Source organism: Miscanthus floridulus, chromosome 16, assembly GCF_019320115.1.
Source record: "Miscanthus floridulus cultivar M001 chromosome 16, ASM1932011v1, whole genome shotgun sequence".
Classification (NCBI taxonomy): domain Eukaryota; kingdom Viridiplantae; phylum Streptophyta; class Magnoliopsida; order Poales; family Poaceae; genus Miscanthus; species Miscanthus floridulus.
In genome coordinates, this window is record NC_089595.1 from 100291717 (window position 1) to 100313904 (window position 22188).

The 22188-nt window shown below is 42.0% G+C and overlaps 1 protein-coding gene across 1 annotated transcript; it reads right to left on the reverse strand.

The window, feature by feature from the left end:
- Positions 1-1921: 1921 nt before the first annotated feature.
- On the reverse strand, positions 1922-3923 carry LOC136509873 (uncharacterized). Its single transcript, XM_066504453.1, has 2 exons — positions 2769-3923; positions 1922-2188 (listed from the first exon to the last, which is right to left on the reverse strand). Exons 1-2 carry the CDS (start codon positions 3811-3813, stop codon positions 2142-2144), a joined length of 1092 nt encoding a protein of 363 aa, XP_066360550.1. The 5' UTR covers positions 3814-3923; the 3' UTR covers positions 1922-2141.
- Between the last annotated feature and the right edge of the window lie 18265 nt (positions 3924-22188).

Genomic DNA, 22188 nt, shown 5'->3' on the forward strand with positions numbered 1-22188 from the left:
CCGACACCTCACTAACTTTAACTCAGTTACATGTTTTTCAAAATTACTGAGGGTCGGGGGTTCCGACTTGAGTCGGGAGTTCCGACGGTCGGAAGTCCCGGCGTTCTTCGGGAGTTCCGACGCCTCACAACATCACTGTAACTTAGTTACCGTTGGCGCAGTGTGAGTCATACCGGACGTGTCCGGTATTGCAACGGCTATAAAATGGCTAGTTTTTCAAGGGGGCTATAAATACCCCCAAGCCTCCACCTTTAGAGGCTGCTGATTCTGCTGAGATAGACACACGTTTTTAAGCCTTGCCAACTCTCCTAAACCCTCTCTTAGTGAGTGTGTGATCTAAATTGCAAAATCAATTTGTGGGTTGAGGAAGAATTTGAAAAAGAGAGCAAGCCACCACTTGAGCACTTGTGCATATTGTCAATCTCGTGATTCGCATTTGTTACTCTTGGACTCTTCGGTCCTAGACGGCTAGGCATTGCCGGAGAGCAACCGAGAGATTGTGGTTGCCTCGGAAAGTTTGTAACGGTCGATTCCGCCGCCTCGGAATCATTTAGTGGAAGGAGGAAAAGGAGTTGGAAAAGACTCCGGCTAGAGTGACCTTCGTGGTACCCTCTAGGGCTGACCTTCGCTGGGTCACCCGCAGCCCCCTCAACGGAGAGTAGGACTCGAACGAGTCCGAACTTCGGTAAAACAAATATCTTGTCTTAATTCGCATTTCATTTGATATTTGTGTTGCTCTAGCTGTGCTGCAGGTTCTCTGTGTATATTGTCATCTCCATTAGGTGCCTGCAGTTTGGTTTGAAGATAGAAATCGAAAGGAGCAAGTTCGGGGCTGATCTGCAGAAATCGTGTATACCGGACACGTCCGGTATTCATACCGGACACGTCCGGTATTTCCTGCCTGCACTGAAAATATTTATTCTCTGTTCTAACTTGGTGTTACAGGGTTGTAGCCTCTAGATATATTCTTTATACCTTGTTTACTTTGCAGCTAACTTATGAGGGGTGGTAGTACTCTTAATTTGGAGTTTTCATTTTGAAAACTCCCCTTTCTAATTGTTTCCGCATTTAAAGGTGTTAATTTTCATAAACGCCTATTCACCCCCCTCTAGGCGGCATCCTAGGTCCTTTCAGGCACACACCAGACAGACGCATGCAATCACTTGGAGAAGTCGAGACATCCCATGGGTTTCTACAACACGGCTGCCACTTACCATTCCATAATATTGCATATATGTTTGCTGGATTTAATACTATGGTACACTTAGAGGACTACTACCTCCTGCTTAGAGGACTACTACCTCCGTCTCAGGATAGAAGGCGCAACTCTCTTTGGCACCAAGACCAATAAGTAAATTAACTCCTACACATTAAAGGCGTTTTGGTTCTCTATCCAATTTACTGTGATGCCGCACGCGTGCATGCAGAAACGGTCTAGCCAATTAGCTTCTAGCATTCATGCATGCATGCTGCACAAATGCATTCCCGAGGGAACCCAGGAGTCAAATTTGGTTCTGCATTAGTTGTTGCATGCGGGAGAAAGTGCAGGTGCCTTGTATCATGGGACTAAGAAAAAAAGTAATGCTAGTGGAAATAACACAACTGATCGACTCCCTTGGCACTATAGCATCATTAGGGCACTCATAATATAGAAATCATCATAGGTTCTATGGACATTAATTGTACTGCCACATAAACATTTTGCTAATATGGCAAGGGAGTTATTGAAGAGAGAAAAAATTATAGAAACCGGGTATAAGTTAGAAACCATGTCTACACGAGAACCAAGACATGAAACGATGTGATTAGTAGAGAATAGAGAGAGAATGTATGTGATTGGATAAAAAATTGTTCCGTAGAAACTATGATTTCTACATGTAGTGTCTATACAAATTAATAGGTATAGAAACCACATGTAGATTATAGCATTGGGACTGCCCTTATTAACAAACTACTACTTGAGACATGCAGATCAAGGAAGCAACATGATTAATTCTAGTATTTAATATTTCGTCCATCCTTACAATGTTCAAACCATGGAGGACAGCAAAAGAAACCAGCAGCAAATTCATGGATCCCCAAGAGTGATCCTACCACAAACCCCACAATCCCTTCTTGATTTTTAGGAGGGACTATGCACTTTATGCATCCGCACTTGGCCCCTCATCTGTAGATGCTGTTACCAGTGCTGCAGAAACACAAACACACACAAAATAAAAACGACATCAGCAGATTGAAACACGGATTTGCCATCAATGAAACATTTGTTTATTCATAACCACAAGGCCCCACAAGTTCCTGCTAATGGTTATCCAAACAACACTTGCATAGTAAAGTCAATAAGATAAGGTAGGCTCAAAGCCTGGAGAAACACCTCTCTTTGTTGAGCATATATTATCCACATTCTTTATTTGATGTTAAAAACTGCTAACTCGTAACGAAGGAACATATTTTATACGGTTAAAGGATGGACATGACAGTAATATCGATCCGGAGGGTAAAATCTCATGTAGGTAATGAGTTATGACTTATTTGGTCTTTACCTGCTAGATAAGTACAAACCATGGCCAAAATATTATCAATCATCAAAGCCCCCATATCCATCGATCAACATGTATACCAGATGTCCTAGTTTGACACGAGATCGTGATAAACTTATTGTTCTTGCCACACACAACATTGTTCATAAATTCCTGTCACTAACTGAAATCCTACTTCATTCTGATCGTTCTGGCAAGTGAAGAATTAAGCAATTTGCTGCCACGTACCTGGAGTGTAGAAGCTCACATAGGGAACAATACAGTTATCACGGTAGAAGTCACCGCCGTCTACAAGCTTGTCGATCCTGCCAGACTTTTGATCAACGGAGATTAAGCCATCAATCGTTGCCAGCAAAATTATGCCAGCGTCATCCGCAAATCCAAGCAAAACAATGGAGGGGGGCAGCCTGCTGAGGTCAATTGTTCTGCCTTGCGTAAATCCCATTGCCAGGGCACCGCCGTTGGGCCTAAGCACCATTGACCAGAGGTGGAGTCTGTCGCCCGCCACTCCTGCGAATCCCAGACCTCCGTCCTCCGTGGTCGTGAGCACCATGGGCATCCATCGAATATACGAATAGGACGCCGGAGGCAGCCGAATCACAGATATGTCTCCCGTGGCCAGGTCGTACTTGAGGATGCTGGTCCTGTCCTGGAGCAAGAAGTAGAGCGTGTTCCCAACGAGGGCACCGCGCACCCTGGCGATACGGCCACCATCATCACCAGGGTCCGGGTGTTGCGCTGCGTAGGCCACCTCGCTCCACGCCGCAAGCCCGAACGAGGAGTAGACGCAAGCGAAGGTCCCCTCGGGGTCCGTGCCCACCAGGACGACGCGGAAGGGCACGTCGGCGTGGTCCTGGAGGCCGTGATGGTCGCAGCAGAGCAGCGCGGCATTCCAGCTGCGCGGGCGCCGAGGCAGGATGGGGACGGGCAGCTCCAGGTGGCCGGCGGCGGCGGCAGAGAGCGGATCCCAGACGGCGAGGCAGATCCCCATAGGAACCGCTTCGTCGCGGTGGAGGACGCGGCCGCCGCGCGCGTCGATCGCGTGCCAGCCGCGCTGGGTGTTGAGGGGCGGGCAGGACGCGGAGGTGCGGACCAAGCGGGAAGAGCGGGCGGGGCGGGCGATGCAGTTGCCGTCGACCTCGCACACGTTGCGGAAGAAGCCCAGCATCGGGGCAGCCCGGCGCCGGAGGTGAAAGTCGCGGAAGCGGCGGCGGAAGGCGCGGACCGAGACGAGGCGGGACCAGCGCGGCGCGGACGAGGCTCGCGGGATCATCCGGCGGGGAGCGGATGAGGACCTCTTCCACGAGCTCGTCCGGCAGCGCCGGCGGAGCGCGCGGCATTGGCGGCGGCGGCGGCGGCTCTTCCTATCGAATGTTCGGAAGAGAAGCCGTGCTTACTAGTCCGTACATGCAGTGCTGTGGCATGGGAAAAGAAAAGAAATAACAAAACACGTTCTGAAGGAAAGGAAAAGACAACGGAGGCTCTACGGCCTATTTCTTTTGGCTGTGCCTCGTCGTAATGGATAGTAAATTTATAACTAAAATAATATTTTTCTCTTACATAAATCAACTAGTAATACTTTTTCACGAACCAAACAACAAAATGAATCAACCAACCGAACCAGCTGTGTCCAGCCGTCCACTCGATCACCTCTTTCGCGCACACCAACGCTGCTTGTTCGCTTGGCTTATAAGGGTCATATTTGCTTCTCTTATAATCCATATTTTTTAATTTGTTTTTTTCAATTAAAATAGTGTTTTTTTCATATAACAAATCAGTCGGAATAGTGTTTTGGTTTGTTTTTTCAGCAAAGCGAACGAAGCCTAAACCGTACTTTTTCTATCATCAAACAATATTTTTCTTTCACGATAAATCAGCTAATAATACTTTTAATCATTGTTTATCAGCCAGGGCACCTTAAAAAAACCTCCTGCCCGGCGCATGTCTGGCTAGCCTGGATGCGGCAGGTGGCAGTTTACCATTGTGCCAGATTTTTTCTAGAGCGTTATCGTCGTTTAGGCCGATTCTCCGTTAAAACGTTACACCATGCCCTATGAAATGTTTGATACATATATAAAATATTAAATATAGATTAAAAAAATAACTAATTACATAGATCGCGACTACTTTGCAAGACGAATCTTTTAAGCTTAATTAGTTCATGATTTGATAATAAAGTGCTATAGTAACATATGTACTAATGATGGACTAATTAGGCTTAATAAATTCGTGTCGCGGTTTACCGGTGGATTCTGTAATTTGTTTTTTTATTAGTATCCGAAGATCCCATGTAACATTCAATGTGACACCCTAAAACTTTATCCCCAGATCTAAACAAGGCCTTACTCTTTACCTTGGTTTCCGTGCTCCAACCTAGTGTCCTGTTCGGCTGCTCATATAGCTTATCAGTCATGGTAATCAACCGTACAAATCAGCACAAACGACTTATAGACCAGCCAAACAAGACCTAGAATGCTAACTTATTTTGGGACTGAGATAGTAGGGTGGATAGCGTGTCCTCCATGGGGTATTTTTTTTGTTAGTTTCATTAATTTTTTTTTTGTATATTATAGATGTAAATTTCTTTTAGTCTTGTTTTGAATACGAGATTTTTTCTCTTCGTTTTCCTACGAAATTGAATTGATTCCTATAAAAATTTTACATAATTATTGTAAAATTCTTACGTTCCGAATAGGCCTTTATAGTATCATAAAGTGCTTAGAATGTCTGTTTGAGAACATCTAGATTTACTAGCTATAATTATTGTTCTAAGTTTAACCAAGGTTGCTTGGCCAGCACATTGGTCAGGATCATGACCAAAAATCTCCCAATGATGTCCTCGTAATTCCCACCATTTATCTTGACATGGTGGTTAGGCATTCCTAGTCTGAAAATTTAATATTTGCTTATTACGATCTTGGATTAGAAGATATAATTTGGATTGATCTTTGGAGAGACATAATTGATTATAAGTACAACACTTATGGGCATAATATACTTGATGGTTCTATTGATCCTCTCAGTTCTCTAAAGGTATGATTTGGGCTGCCTCAAGAGCTCAATTAGGCTACAAATAAAAGCTTTGGTAATGGTAAAAAAACGAAAGTGTTGGGATTAGAACTTTCTAATATAGCCATTCAATTTTGGGAGGTTTATGTTTTAGATAATGAAAAGATAAAGACCGTAGCTAATCTGCAGGATGGGAAAAAAAATTAAAGTGTAGCTTTCGGAGGGATGGGAAGAACCATGGAGGTAGTGCAACTTGCATCTACTATTGTTTTTTCTAATGATGAAAATACTTTATTTCGGCAGTTCAACTCTAATGGATTCGTTCGGGGACCGTGCTCATTAATCCTGTTACAGGTACTATAATCAGGAACTGTCTTGGAACTTTGCTTGTGGCTCCTTGCAACTTCAAGTGCGCAAGACGCCAACCGAAACGCTCCAGCAAATTGCCAGTGTGTCACTCTGAATTTCTTATGGCTGCTGATGTAATAAGAACGTACAGATGTCTACTTGGTTTGGGCCACAGGCCTGTTTCCCCAGACTGACTCCTCCAGACACATGGCTATCTTTGAGGCCCAGAGTTCTTCCATAGAGGGCCGGCCCACCCGAGATCCAAAGACCGCTTGAAGCCCCGGAGTTTGCAACGCCCTCTGTGTACACGAGTTTTACTGACGGAAACAAAAAAAATCACAATGTTGGCAGCGCATGCAGGCTGGGCATGGGCAACGGGGTTTTTTTTTCACAAAAAAAAGGGCAGCGGGAATTTATAGAAAAAACTTGTTGGCATGTGCCGTGGATGACCCAGGAGTAATGCACGGCGGCTCCCAAAAAGCATGCAGTCCACGCAGTCTGCCTTTTCCGAGAAGGAAAGCAAAGATGAGGTTGACAGACAGTTAACGTGGAGTTGACAGCTTTATAAGTGGCAACGTTTGGAGCATGTAGTGGCCATTTATTAGTTGCTTGTGAGTGGGAACGTTTGGAGCATGTAAGTGCGTGGCAACGTTTGGAGTGGTTCTTAATCAGTCTGTTCAGATATGAAGTGAAGACGTGGAGTGCTCAGGGGCCTGTTTTTGTTTATCAGACTGCTTGTCTTTCCGTTATTACAGTAATGGAAATGGAGAATTCCTAAAAAAGAAGAAGATAGGTACAAGTGAGAACATGGAAAGCATGGGATGGTTGAGCCGTTGAGGTGATAAGACCAGTCTCATTTATAGGGGTTTCATTCCCATTAATTACTATGACACATCAGCATTTTAGGTGACTTGGCATGATAATTATGAAGAGAGAGGATTAGAGTTTCGTGGGGATGAAACTCATCTGACCCAGTTACCTATACGGATGAAACCGAATGAAACGCGCATTGAGGGGCCAAGCGTTTCATCCGAAGATCCCGTGCGGCACGGGTCGATCTCCTGCGCGCCGGTGAGGTTGCCGCACTGCCTGCCTGCCGTGAGGGGGAGCTCGCCGCGCCTCCAACCTGGAGCCGCGTCGGGGAAGAAGCTGCCCCAGGTGAACCGAGGAGGACCTTGTTATGAACTAACTATGGCGGAATGGATTTCTAACTAAAAATGGAAGAACAAGTAGGCGAACTCGGCTATTCCGAGGAAGACGAGTTTGTTATTCTACTGGATTAAGAATATTCAGTTACAACTTGCCATTCCTCTCATCTCCTCTGTGGTTTATATATCCAGCGCTTACAGCTGTTGACAGATGGAAAAAAGTAACCCGTCAAGCGGCCCACCTGACAGAGACACGGCCCATATTGCCATAACACTCCCCCTTGCTTAACAGCCGGCTTGACCACAAGCTGGTGTTGTCTCCACTTGCCACTTGATGTCGCCTTCGTCTTTCCAGGATGCCATTGACTCCGGCAGATTCGTCCATTTGACCAATACTTGCAGCACAGCCTGAGAGCCTCGCTTGACCAAACGCCTATCCAAGCAGCTTTCAGGCATTATGGCTTGCATCGGATCCAAGCAAACTGAAGACAAATCATCTAAAACTGGTGCATCTTTGGGAATTTGCTTTTTGAGATATGATACATGCAGAACCGGGTGAATCTTGCTTGATATTGGCAGGTCCAGCTTGTAGGCCACTTCACCTATCTTCTCCAAGACTTTGAATGGTCCATAATACTTGAATGACAGCTTCTTGTTGGACCTATTTGCCACTGACGCCTGAACATAGGGCTAGAGTTTCATGAACACCATTTCACCCGGCTGAAAACTCCTTTCAGATCTGTTCTTATCTGCCTGTGCCTTCATCCGTTGTTGAGCTCTCTGCAACTGTTGTTGTATGATACAGATCAGGAGCTCCCGTTCCTTGAGCCACTGTTCTAAGTCAGGAACTGAGCACAACTGCAGATTGGTGATTCCAAAATGCCGAGGACTATGTTCGTACAGAACTTCAAATGGAGAATGGCCCAATGCAGAATGATACGCTGTGTTATACCAGAACTCGGTGACAGAAAGCCACTTACTCCATTGCCGTGGACATGAATGGACAATACAGCGCAAAAACCCTTCCAGACACTGGTTCAACCTCTCCGTTTAGCCATCGGTCTGAGGATGGTATGCCGAGCTCATGAGAAGTTTAGTGTCAGTGAGCTTGAACAGCTGCTGCCATACATTACTGGTAAATACTGGATCCCTGTCAGATATAATGGTCTGAGGCAGTCCATGAAGTTTGTAGACATGATCCAAGTAAAGCTTTGTAATCTGAGTTGCAGTGAATAGATGACGCAGGGGGGTGAAGTGTCCATATTTACTGAATTTGTCGATGATCACCGGTATAGCATTGTAATGATCAGAGGTAGGTAATCCCTTAATGAAGTCTAAACTGACAACTTGCCATGCCTGAGTTAGAACTGGCAATGGTTGTAGAAGACCTGGAGTCTTGATGTGCTCAGTCTTAGCCTGCTGGCATGTCTGACACTGTTGCACAAATTGTTGTACCATCTCCTTCAGATTAGTCCATGCAAACAATGCCTTAACTCTACTGTATGTGGCATTAATACCTGAATGACCTCCTATGCTACTATCATGTACAGCTTCCAAAATGTGCTGTTGGGCTAATGAGTTATTACCAATCCAAACTCGACCGTTGAACCTGATTACTCCATCTTGCAATGTATATCCTTCCGTGTTGCTACCAGTAAGAGTGAGCTCAGTGAGTAACTGCTTGTCATCAGGATCTTCAAAGTATCCATCCTGCAGTTTCTGAATCCAAGTTGGCAAACATTCAGAGATGGCAGCTACCTCTCCTTGTGATTCATATCTTAACAGGGCATCAGCTGCTGCATTGTTAATGCCCTTTTTGTACTGTATTATGTAATTCAAATCCATCAGCCTGACCAAGGCCTTGTGTTGCAGTCTGGAGGTCACTTTCTGTTCAGTCAAGTGGAGTAGGCTCTTGTGATCTGTCCTTATCAGGAACTTGCCATGCTGAAGATAGGGACGCCACTTCTCGACAGCCATTAATATTGCAAGGCACTCCTTCTCATAAACTGATAGAGTCTAATTCCTGGGGCATAAATGCTTTGCTCAGATATGCCAAGGGATGTTGATCCTGCATCAACACAGCTCTAATCTCAAAATCACATGCATTAGTCTCTAATACAAATTGCTTGTTGAAATTGGGCACAACTAATACTGGAGCCTAAATCATCTTCTGTTTCAGAATATGAAATGCTTGGTCAGCCTCCTTAGACCAATGAAAGATATGGTTCTTCTTTAACAACTCAGTCAAAGGCCTACTGATAATGCCATAATGCTGGATAAACCTTCGGTAGTAGCCTGTTAGCGTAAGAAAGCCACGCAGCTGTCTGACATTGCTCAGTGTTTGCCACTCCATCACTGCCTGAACTTTACTGGGGTCTGTGGCAACACCTTCTGCTGATATGACATGACCTAGGTACTCTACAGAAGGTTGAGCAAATAAACATTTGCTGCGTTTGATGAAGAATTTGTTGGCATGAAGGATGTCAAATACCTTCCTCAGCAAAACCACACGCTCTTCCAAGGTATTACTATACACAAGGATGTCCTCCATGAAGATCAGCACACCATGGCGTAGCAATTCGGCAAACAGTACATTCATTAGGCTCTGAAATGTGGCTAGACCGTTTGTGAGCCCAAACGGCATCACCAGGAACTCATAGATGCCTTGATGAGTTCTAAATGCGGTCTTATACTCCTCTCCCACTATCTTTTGTATTTGATGATACCCTACTCGAAAGTCTAGTTTGGTGAAAACTTTGGCACCACTGAGCTCATCCAATAACCCTTCTACAACCGACATTGGGTGTTTGTGTTTCACTGTCATGGCATTGAGCTGACGATAGTCTATGCAAAAACGCCACGAGCCATCTTTCTTGCGAACCAATAAAACTGGCGAGGAAAAGGAGCTTGAGCTATGATGTACTACTCCATTTTACAGCATTTCCTTAAGCTGAGCCTCGATTTTAGTCTTCTGAATCGATGAGTAGTGGTAGGGTCGAACACGCACTGGCTGAGCCCCCTGGCATTGAATTGATCTAATGATCTGCCTCACGAACTGGTGGGAGCTCAGTAGGAGTAGCAAAGAGATGGTCATATTCCTCAACCAATGTCTGGATCATAGCTGGTACGACTGGTTGTGGTGCCTCTTCAACAGAGCAAATGCATTGTAGCTCATCCGACAATACTTCAGAAGGTACCACACTGTCTAACTGAATGCAGTAAGCCACTCCTCCATTTCTATTCAGGCCTTGCAGCTTCTTTCTCGATATTTTGGGTCATTGATCAAGCTGATCACATACTCCTTGCAGAGTAATGCAGTGCCCCCTATGTGTGATCCACATCTCTTTTGTCTTGTAATCTACCCAAACTGGGCTGAATGTCTCCAACCAGTCCTCGCCCACGATAATGTCATAGCAACACATAGCTAAGATTCGGGCATCAGATGTGAATGTGTGGCCCTGTATCCACCAGTGCAAATTGGATACTTGCTCAGTGAACTGCAGCTGTCCCCCCATCGGCTGCTTTGAAATTGGCTGGAGCACAAGGTTGAACCGGCAGTTTCATTGTGGTAACCAGGCGATCACTTATGAAAGTGCCAATACTGCCTGAATCCACCAGAATCAGCACCTGTTGCTTGCCTATCTGCGCCAAAAGTTTCAGAGTCTGTCTTCTGGTGCCTTGCTTTGACTCTTGAGCCTGCACCGTCATAACCGCCTCATTCCCATTTGCAATTTCTGACTGAACTTCTTCTGTTTCATCAGACTGTGCCAATTCCAATGCTTCCCATAGCTCCTCAAGAACGTGCAGAGGTATCTGATCCAGGCAAGTATGGTTGGCACCCCATTTCCCGCCACATTTGAAACACAGGCCGTTCTTGCGGCGATATTGCTTCAATGAGGCCAGCTTATCCTCATGTTCAAACTTGGACTGCAGCTTGTCAGTCTTGTTAGTTCTTGTGCGCTCTGTCGCTTTGGTGAAACCCCGTCCAAAGGACTTTGGCTTGTATGCTTGTAACTCTTCTTCTTGCAGTAGAGCCAATGCGCTAGCAGTAGTGTAGGGTCGAGATGGCGAACAAGAGGGGAATGAATAGTCCTTTCTAAAATTAAACGTGTCAGCTAATCGAGATAAATGTGGAATTAAAACTAACGGTCTAGCCAAGACTACATCTCTCTATCTAAGTTCATAAGCACCTTATAAAGATCCTAATTATACAACAAAGGTGTCGGACTAGATAGAGCTCACCTAATCAATTCTAGAGCAAGGTCACACAAACATATGTACTAATATTTTGCACAACCGGGGGAGCTCCTACACAATCTTGTAAGTTCACAAACACCTTATAAAAATCATAATTATGCAACAAAGGTGCCAGGCTAGATAGAACTCACATAATCAATTCTAGAGTAAGATCGCACAAACCTATGCACTAGTACTTTGCACAACCGGAGGAGCTCCTACACAATCTAGTAAGCAAACCGGTGGAGCTCCTACACATTCTAGTAAGTTCACAAGCACCTTATAAAGATCCTAATTATGCAACAAAGGTGCCGGGCTAGATAGAGCTCACCTAATCAATTCTAGAGTAAGGTCACACAAATCTATGCACTGGTACTTTACACAATCAGGGGAGCTCCTATACAATTTAGTAAGTAAAAGCACAAGGCTCCTAAGCTCACTAGCAATGCTCAATAACAAGACAACTAATGTCAAATTAGAGAGCGCAAATTACTTAGCTACACAAACTAAGTAATGTGACTAACAAGGTTACTCAAACTAAATTTGTCACGCAAAGGAGCTACTTCTATGCTACACAGGCAAGAAGATAACTAGGAAGCTACACAAGCTAACTAATTACAAGAGCAACTACACAAGCACAATATAAATGAAGTAAATACAAGCTTGTGTAACGATGATACAAACCAACGAGAATAATCCCACTCGCGTCTCGCTCTACTAGAGTTGCTCTTCACGGCTCTCGCGGGGTGAGCACAATACCCCTCACAATCACTTCTCCAGAGCACCACAGAATCTTCTTTGCGTGCTTCGACGGAGACCACCACCAAGCCATTTAGGAGGTGGCAACCTCCAAGAGTAACTGTTGACACAAAAATATGATGATGTGATCAACACACAGCAAGTCGAAATATCTGAGTGGAACGAGACCAGAGATCTATTTGGCTTCAACACAGAACCAGTCGATTCTGAAAACCCAACGACGTGCCAGTCAATTTGACCTGCAATTGACAAGGAGAGAAAATCTTATCAGTAATTTAAGGTGGAACATGTCGATGTTGCACCAAACAGTTCCAAATATACGACTAGATAGTCGATTTAATAAGGCTATCGTTTAAATAGTCGATATCCGGCGTATCCATAAGAACCGATATAAGAAAGCATAATCGGCTAAATGGAGCATGATCGATATAAAGCGTCGAGCCAATAAGTTTGATGAAAAAAGCATAACATACGAACAAATCGGCTATCTAATATAAATGAATCTACAAACAGTTTTGAGTCTAATCTATTATCATTAATAGTGAGGTTCGGTCGGATCGATGCAGCTATGATAATGATAATAAACTAAAGCCAAAGAATCTATAAAACAATCTATATATTGAAAGATTCATTAAAACATGCTATATGCGTAAGGGTATAGGCAAATTGACTAAAATAGCCGATGCAATCATAAAAAACAAACAGAGTACATATCTTGATCATTAACAAGATCACTAATCGATAATTTCTAATATAAAGTCTTACCAGTGAGGTTCGACCGGATCGATGCAGCTATGATAGTGTCATTAGATTGGACCTCATTAACTAGTGAACTTATTCAAGATTGAAACATGTATTTGAATGTTTGATTGGAATATAGACAAAACAGCCGATCTAGCAGAATTAAGTCATCAATTATAAAATTTAAAGCGTGACCAGATCAAAGGACAACCAATTAAGATGATATGATACCGATCTATCTCTATCTCAATCAGATGATTTGTTATAATTAGTAAAACATTAATTATAACAAGATCGATAACTGGTGAATGAACCAAAAACAGAAAGGAAATCTTACTAATCTTAGCAGATTCGAAAACTAGTGATATTTTATTAAACAACAAGTTATTTAACACAAGATTGATAACTTTGATCTTTATTATGATTCGTAAGAGATCAATCAGCTGATGCAGCCTTACAAACTATGATACAGATCGATAACTAACTTATATTATGGCTCATAAAAGATCAATTAGCTGATGCAGCTTTACAAGTATAATACAAGTCGTGACGGAACTCACAAACAAGCTGGAGGTCGATCAGTCGATGCAGCCATGTTTGCTAAAGAACTCATCGAGATCTACAGTACTCCTACTCCTAATGCGATGGCGAAAGCCAAAAAGATTGTATTGATTGAATGTTCATCCCTTTTTATAATAACCAGGGTCTAATATTTATTCCTAGAACCTAAACATGAATACTACTCAAATATGACTCATTATAATTTTTGGAATAAAAGAAAACTTCCTAACTTAATAATAACTTGGACCCCCAATTTTCCTTATTTGTAGAGTCCGACACATCTTCCTGACGCCACTCAAGTATAGCCCATTGACGTCGTCTGCTGACGTCATCCATAAAATAGTTGATTATGACATTACATCTAAATCAGCTGATACCAATTCTCATCCAATCGATTCATTGATGACACAATCCTAGAAGCTCCAAGTTCCCACGTTCTTCTTCCCAAATTTTGGTGTAAACAGTAACACCCACCACTGGTTTGCAACTTAATCACCTAGTGTCACTCGATGCAATCTCACAATGCAACGCACTAGAATCACACTCACTCGTAATTGATTCGCACTCTTACAAGCACAAGTGAGTTAGAGGACATCCAAGCACTTCTACACAAGCCACATAGGCATGAGGCTGCTTAGCAAGCTACCCAAGGCCAGCCACCACTTCTATTTATAGCCAAGGGCTAATAGAGCCGTTGCCCTTCACTGGGTAAAACACGCACTGACCGAACTAGCAGGTCACAGAGTCCGGTTGCTAGGATGATGCCACGCGTCCCCTCCTTTCGAAATGGACCATTGGGCTCCAATGACTAGCTCCCGCACGCGCATACTCCTAACCAGACGCACCTAGGTCCAACAACCGGACGCGCCAATGCTGAGTCCGGTTACCAACGCATCTCTGCACAACTGACCGGACTCACCTTTCTCCTATGATCGGACTTGACTCTCCCAGAGTCCAGTCACTTCCAGATAGGTTTTAGAGAGCTCTTTTGATGACCGGACGCGTCAGGTCATCACTGATCGGACTCTCTGTGCATCCGGTCGCTCTTGGACATGTTAAAAACACTGACCGGACTCACAGGTGCTGGCTAGACGCGCAAGTCACAGAGTTCGGTCATAGACCTTTTAACGCTAAAACGGTTATAACTCTTAGCTCCGAACTCTAATTTCGATGATCTTGGACATTTTGGAAAGCTTATTCAGAGGACTACACAACCCACTTGCATATTTGATCCAAAGTATAATGGATCAATAAAGAATTCCAAATCAAGAGCCATCCTATAGTTTGGAGTACATCGAAATACCTCTCTCTTCTCCAAGTTGATCCAATTCAACTCCAACAACATCTCCTTTACAAATGTGTCAACACCACCAAGTGTACGCCACTAAGTGCAAGTGTGTTAGCATTTTCACAAATATTTTTCAAAGGATTAGTCACTCAATGCACCACGCCACTTGATCCTAGCAACATCATAAAGTTAGATCGCTCAAGTGGCACTAGATGACCGATATGCAAACAAGTTTGCCCCTCTTGATAGTACGACAATCTATCCTAAACCCGGTCATCAACTTCTCTACACGACTATGATCGGTGAAATGAAATATCCTAGGTTATACCTTTGTCTTGCGCATTCCATTTCATCTCCTCCATTGTTGATGCAACACATGCACCAACCAATCACCAAATGATATGATCCACTTCATATCATCACGTGACCGTATTGGTTCATCGATCTTGATTTCACTTGCTCTTCACCGTTGCTTTGGTCCATCAGTGCCAAGTCATCACTCAACTTGCCCTTCGCACTAACAGTCTTAACATCCCTTATAATATTCAAAATAATCTTCTAATATCGTCGGCCAGAAATATCCAGACCTACGAATAACCCATTTGATTTTATAAGATGATTGATGAGCTCCGCATATTCCTTCATGCACTTCTCTCATCAATACTCTTGCTTCTTCTTGACTTAAACATTTAAGCAAAACTACATCGACTGTTTTGTAATACAACTGATCATCCAACAAAACATACTTAGTCGATTTATATATCAATTTTCTAGTAATTCTCTATGATGGATTCATGAGGTAATTGGCTATCTCAACTCTCCAATCATTAGCCAAAGTTTCACTGCTTAAAATTTCCTAGAACACTCGATAGCCCGATGCATTCTGAGCTACCCGATTGGCTTCTTGATTCTGTGCTCTTGAAATATGCTGAAGAGAAGTAAGAGGAAACCCCTTAAGCAACTTTCAACATTCATCGTGATATCCCTTTAGAATACCATCCTTACATTCATATAGGCTGATCAACTGATTAATAACCAGTTGTGAATCTCTAAATATTTCAATTGACTCAGCCTTTACTTCCTAAAGAAGTTGAAGTCCCTTAAGAATAGCTTCATACTCTGCTTGATTATTGGTGGTCATTGGTTTGGTTTGAAAGGCAAACTCAAAACTTGCCCCCCCCGAGGTGAAATAATAACAATACCAATGCCAGCCCCTTGCTTGCACGATGATCCATCAAAGAATAATGTCCAAGGCATAGGCTCCACATAGCTGATGCTTGGTTTATGGTGTTGAGTAATAAAATCGGCCATCACTTGCCCTTTGACTGCTTTAGCTGATTCATACCTCAAATCAAATTCTAATAATGCAAGAATCCACTTCCCCAATCTCCCTTTTAATACCGGTGTTGACAACATGTGTTTGATCACATCAGCTTTAGACACAACTGTACACTCAGTCGATAATAAATAATATCGTAACTTAGTGCAGGAGAAATATAAGCATAAGCATAACTTTTTAATAGGAGAATATCTTATTTCTGGATCAAAAGTCGTCTACTTAAATAGAAAACAACCCGTTCCTTTCCTTCAAACTCTTGCATCAAGGTCGATCCAATCATTTGGCTATCGGTCGACACATACAACTTAAAAGGCTTACCTTACTAAGGAGGAACCAACACAGGTGGAGATTTCATATACTCTTTTATCTCTTCAAACGCTTTTTGTTGTACGTCACCCCCATTTAAATTCTTGATCATTTTTTAACTTCAGTAAAAGAGAAAATGGCAAAATCCTTTCTGACATATTTGAAATAAATCTTTTGATGAAATTAATCTTACCAAGCAGAGATTATAATTTTATTTTATTAGTTGAAGGTACTGCCTCATCAATTGCTTTCATACTTTTCTGACCAATCTCAATTCCTCTCTCGTGGACCATAAAACCTAAAAATTATCCAGCTAACACTCCAAAGACACACTTATTAGGATTCATTTTTAAACTATGTTTTCTTGTGCACTCCAAAGTCTCCCGCATATCAGCTAGATGTTCTTTGTACCCCTTGGATTTCACCACCACATCATCAATATAAATTTCAACAATCTTGCTGATCAACATATAAAAAATATAATTCATCGCTCTCTGATAAGTTGCACCAGCATTCTTCAACCCAAAAGTCATTACAACCCATTCAAATAAGCTGATTGCACCGAGGCACCTAAAGGTTGTTTTCGCTATGTCTTCCTTAGCCATAAAAAATTAATTATAACCTACATTACCATCCATAAAACTAATTACCTTTTGCTCGACCGCTGCATCTACCAACATATCAGCTATTGGCATTGGATAACCATCCATCGGTGTAGCCTTGTTCAAATCTCTGAAATCAATACAGACTCTCAACTTCCCATTTTTCTTATACACATGAACTACACTCGATATCCACTCTGCATATCGGCAAGGTCGAATAAATTTTGCTTCTAATAGTCTCTCAGTCTCCTTCTTGATGTCATCAAGAACATTTGGATTAAATCTCCTTGGAGCTTGTTTAAATGGCCGATACCTAGGTTTGATTGGGAACCAATGTTCAACAAGTGACCGAACTAAACCAGACATTTCATAATATTCCCAAATAAAGCAATCCTTAAATTCCTTTACCAAATCTATCAATTCTTGCTTATACTCAGTATCCAACTTAGCACTTACATACGTCGGCCTAGGCCTATCTCCAGGACCAATATCTATTTCTTCTAACTCATCGGCTGACGTAAAGTCATGTTCTAGTTTACCATTTGTACCATCTATTGGATTATCCATTAAAACAAACTTTCAGAGCTGACTGCTCAGATCGGCTGTTGGCCTTCATCATTGATCCTATTGAAGCCTTCTTCCCATTGCTTGCCAGAAAACACTTAAAATCTTCTAATTCCTAATACATTGGATCAGTTGTTGCTATACTCATAGAATCATCAGCATGTACTAGCTCAATATTGTCTCCATGTCACTGAATCAAACATTGATGCATAGACGACGATACACAACAATTGGCATGAATCCAATCACGACCAAGGAGTAAACTGTATGAACCCTTTCCATCAATGACAAAGAATGTAGTGAGCAAAGTCTTGCTTCCAATTGTTAATTCAACATTAATTGCCCCCCTGGTCTTGGACGCATTACCCCCAAAATCCTTAAGCATCATATCAGTCTTAATCAGATCTTCTGGTCCTTTACCAAGCATTAGATTAACAGAAGTACCCCCATCAACTAACATTTTACTCATCAGTTTCCCATCAACAAAACCTTTCACATATAAAGCCTTCAAATACCGATGCTTAATTGGTTTATCAAATATAATCTGCTGTATCAATGTCAACTGGGCTGTCATCTCTTCATACTTTGATTTATTAAAGTCTGAATAAACTTCTTGATCTGCTGGAGCCTTAAATTAAGATGGTAAAAGAAAAATCATTTGAATATTAGCCGATGGTTGACCCTTATCGTCTGTTTTTTAGCACGCCATACTTGCCGTTTAGATTTCTAGGCTTGTTCTAATTCTCTGCTCCTTAGGCGTTGTACTCTCCACTTCTGACTTCTTATTAAACCTCCTGGACACCACTATCCTTCCTACCATACATACTCTTCATCATCTTGTTCTTCATAATCGGCCTAGTTCTGATCAACAACTTATTTTCCAAGCTGATCATGAATGCTTCTATTTTTAAGCGCCGATCCACATCATTACGTTGATATTCAATTCGATCATGGATAGATCGACGGTTGACTTAACATTGTCTAAACTTCTAATATTGTTCGTTACATTCTAGGCAATTATTCCTAGTAGGTAATCTCAAACCTTTGTTCCAACAATGTCTGAAAAAAGGGCAATTCCAATGCAACTTAGCTTGTTCTCTTTCATATCTTTCTTCTTCTTGTTGACATTGATATTCCTTTTCTTCCAATCGACGCTAATAATCTTTCTCTTTCTGTTGTTGCCACTTATTCAACAGAATTCAAGATGTAACACGTGGACTCATCGCACCATCTCTCAATGTTTCTCCTTGCTCATATTGGCTCTTTTGTTGGTCATGACACCTTTTGATTTCTCTATATTCATTAGTCAATATTTGCATCTTCGGATCAACTGTTCTAGTTTTTCTTGCCCTGGCTGATGTTAAAACTTTAGCTTTCCCTTTGAACAACTTAGCATCAACCATATTCTGATCCTTTAGGAAAGGATTATCAACTTTCATTTTCTGAGCTGTATTAAATTTAAGCTTCCCTTGTTGAATAGCCCTCTGAATATGCTGCCAAAAAATTCCGCAATCATTAGTAGTATGAGAAGTAGTGTTATGGTACTTGTAGAACTTTTTATTCTTCAACTGATCAATAGTTAATATAACATGATTGGTAGGCAGTTTGATTTGTCCCTTCTCAAGCAAGAAATCAAAAAGTTTGTCTGCTTTTGTAACATCAAAATCATAATTCTCTTCGACTTCTTTTCCCCAAGGATTTGGAATCATTACTATCTTTTACCCTAATCCATTTAGCTACAGCAATTTCCTCTTCTTCATCATCATTATCGACTAAATATGGATTATAAGCTTTAGCAATTGCAGCATTCTTCTAGAATCGGGTGTCTCTGCGCATATTCTGGAATTGGCTATTAAGTGCTGCCACCCGTTGAGCCAACTGACCTAAATTGTTAAATTCTTGCCCAAGCAACTTTTCTCACCATGTCAGCAACATTCCTTGAATGGCCAACATAGCTAGCTGATCATCAATCAAATTCAACAAAAATCATAAGTTTCTTGTTTCTTGGAACCTCTGAAGGAACTCAGCACCCAATTCATTAGCTCTTTGCTTTATAGTTGTCAAATCTATGATCTTTCTTCCCCTATCCCAGTGTAAAAATATGTATGCAATTTCTTTTCAAGATCACTCCAATTGGCAATAGAATTAACCGCTAGTGATGAAAACCAAGTGAAGGCTGGTCCTGATAGGGACAAAGAGAAGAAATGAACTTGATGCGCTTCCTCAATAGAGGCTTCACCCAATTGAGTAAAATACGACTGACATGTTCTTGTTTACACCAAAATTTGGAAGAAGAATTGCAGGGACTCGAAAGCTCCCAAGATCATGTCATCAAGGAATCGATTGCATGAAGGTCGGTATTAGCCAATTCGAATGCAGCACTGGAATCAGCTTTCTTCAGATAGCGCCAGCAGATAACGACAAAAGCTACAATCGGTGCTAGGAAAATCATGTTGGACTCTACAAAAAGGGAAAGATTAGAGTCCAAGTTATCTTAAATTAGGAATGTTTTCTCTTAGGCCAAAAAATTGTAATGAGTCATGCTTAAGTAGGATTCATGCATAGGTTCACGGTATAAATATTGGACCCTGGCTATTGTAAAGGACACACAATCAATCAAATACAAGTTACTTACTTTTTTTTGGCTCCGGCCACCCCTTAGGAGTAGGAGTAGAGTAGATCTCGGCGAGTTCTTCAGCGAGCAGGGCTACATCGGTCCGACCAACCTTCAGCTTGTCTGTAAGTACCATCATGGCTTGTACTTTTGTTCATACAGCTGCATCGATCTGGTCGACCTCCACTGTGACTCTGGTATAAGCTAGTTATCGACTCTTGTTTAGTTCAAGTATGGCTGCATCGATTCGGTCGACCTCCACTACTCGAACTAGATTAAGGTCAAGTTATCGGCTCTATCTAAGGGTGGTGTCCTTTGGATAGATTCATTAAGTTACCGATATTGCTTATTGCTTTCATGATTTACTTAATTACAGTAATATCACTTTGCCCGATTGGGATTGATCTAGATCGGCCTTATATCCTTTTTAACCCATCATTTATTAATCTAAACTAATCTAATCTATACTTTAAATGATGAGTTATGTTTTATCGGTTGTTTTATGTCAATCTTGATCATGCATAGTTTGCGGTTAAGGCATGTCTGGTCTTGAATAGATCTATTGGCTAACGAAAATTGTTCTATGGCCCGTTATCACAGCCTGTGTGATTCTGCCTCACATCCCACTGTTAGCATTATGGAGTGGGGATCGTTATTTGGTAGATCTATTCCTGATAGGGCATGATCTTAAGTGTGCGCTATGCCTGAATCGGTTGTTTTAGCCGATATCGAGTGCTTTCACATATGCAGTTCACGTCACAAGACCGTTGAAGTAAAGATAGGTTGAAAGATGTGTTAGCCCCATGATCTTATTATTGTATTATGGCCTGCATGATTCTGCCTCATGCCCCACTGATATTACTAATAAGTTAGGGTCATCGAGTTTATCACTGTTTCTACGACCTACATGATTCTGCCTCATGCCCCACTAGTCATAATGATAGATGAGATCTAATATGTTCATTAGATTTATCTCTATTAAATGGTTAAATGATGATGAGCTGCTTCTTTTATATAAAAGGGATTCGGTTACTTGCAGTCATTGGCTTAGCATAAAATGATTATTATTGACATCCTATTGCCATTGACTAATATTTATCCAAATAATGATATTCATCTTGAATGATAACCGATTTTCCTTCCATAAACCCATGAGCTTTAAATGATTTATTCTTATGAGTATGCTGAAATCGACTATCTAGTCGATCTCCTTCCACATTGGCTCTTAGAGTCGCACATTTGGGACTGTCTAGCAACACCGACATGTTCTACCTTAAATTACTGATTAGCTTTCACTCCTTGTCAATTGCTAGGTCAAATTAACTAGCACGTCTCGAGAGGAGTGCGCAGGATCAATAATCCCTATGTTGAAGCAAGGCGGATCTCTAGCTCTATCGAGTGGACCCTTCTGGCTTGCTCGTGTGCCCTCGGCACAGGACACAATTTCGTGCCGACACACATTCTAGCGCGCCCGATGGGACCCCATAATCGTCATGGTGGTTCATAACAACAACGACATCCTTATGGTATATTACGAAGACCTACCTGATGGAGATAAAGATGTCATCAGCAAAGCTATAGAAGAATTTCAGAACAAGTGTTTATTGTCCTACACCAAAACACGTGACAATACAATTGTTCAAAAATATCCACTGCCAAGAGTTCTATTGCATGGGCAGACAGATGCAGATGAAGCTAAAGACAGACATTTCTTCATAGAAGCTATAAATAAATCTGTTCATGATGCTATACCAAGCCATAATGAAGCTTTCTTGGACACATTCCACAACGCCGTGAAAGAGGTGTTTTATGGGTTTCCAGTTGGGCCGGCTTATTACAACATTCCACATCCGTCGACCCAAAGGACTAATCAAGTCAGTACCAGCCATTAAGAAGCGGCACCAGCTGGTAATGATGATGTCCAAACAGTTTAGAGTTCATCTGAACAAGCTCAAGGTACTACTACAAATCAGATACAGTATAATCCTAGATCGTCAGTGCAGTATGTGCAGCCGCCGGCGGGGCAAGGTCAGAACTAGGTGATTAATTTTGGCACATTAGGCCACATACCGTCATTGGCTCAAAAAATAGCACCATCAATTTAAAGTATCCATAGAGATATAGATCCTCGTG

Coding starts and splice junctions, on each gene's coding strand:
- LOC136509873 (XM_066504453.1), bottom strand. CDS start 3,813: ATGATCCCGCGAGCCTCGTCCGCGCCGCGCTGGTCCCGCCTCGTCTCG. Junction 2,189..2,768: donor TGTGAGCTTCTACACTCCAG/GTACGTGGCAGC, acceptor GTGTTTCTGCAG/CACTGGTAACAGCATCTACA.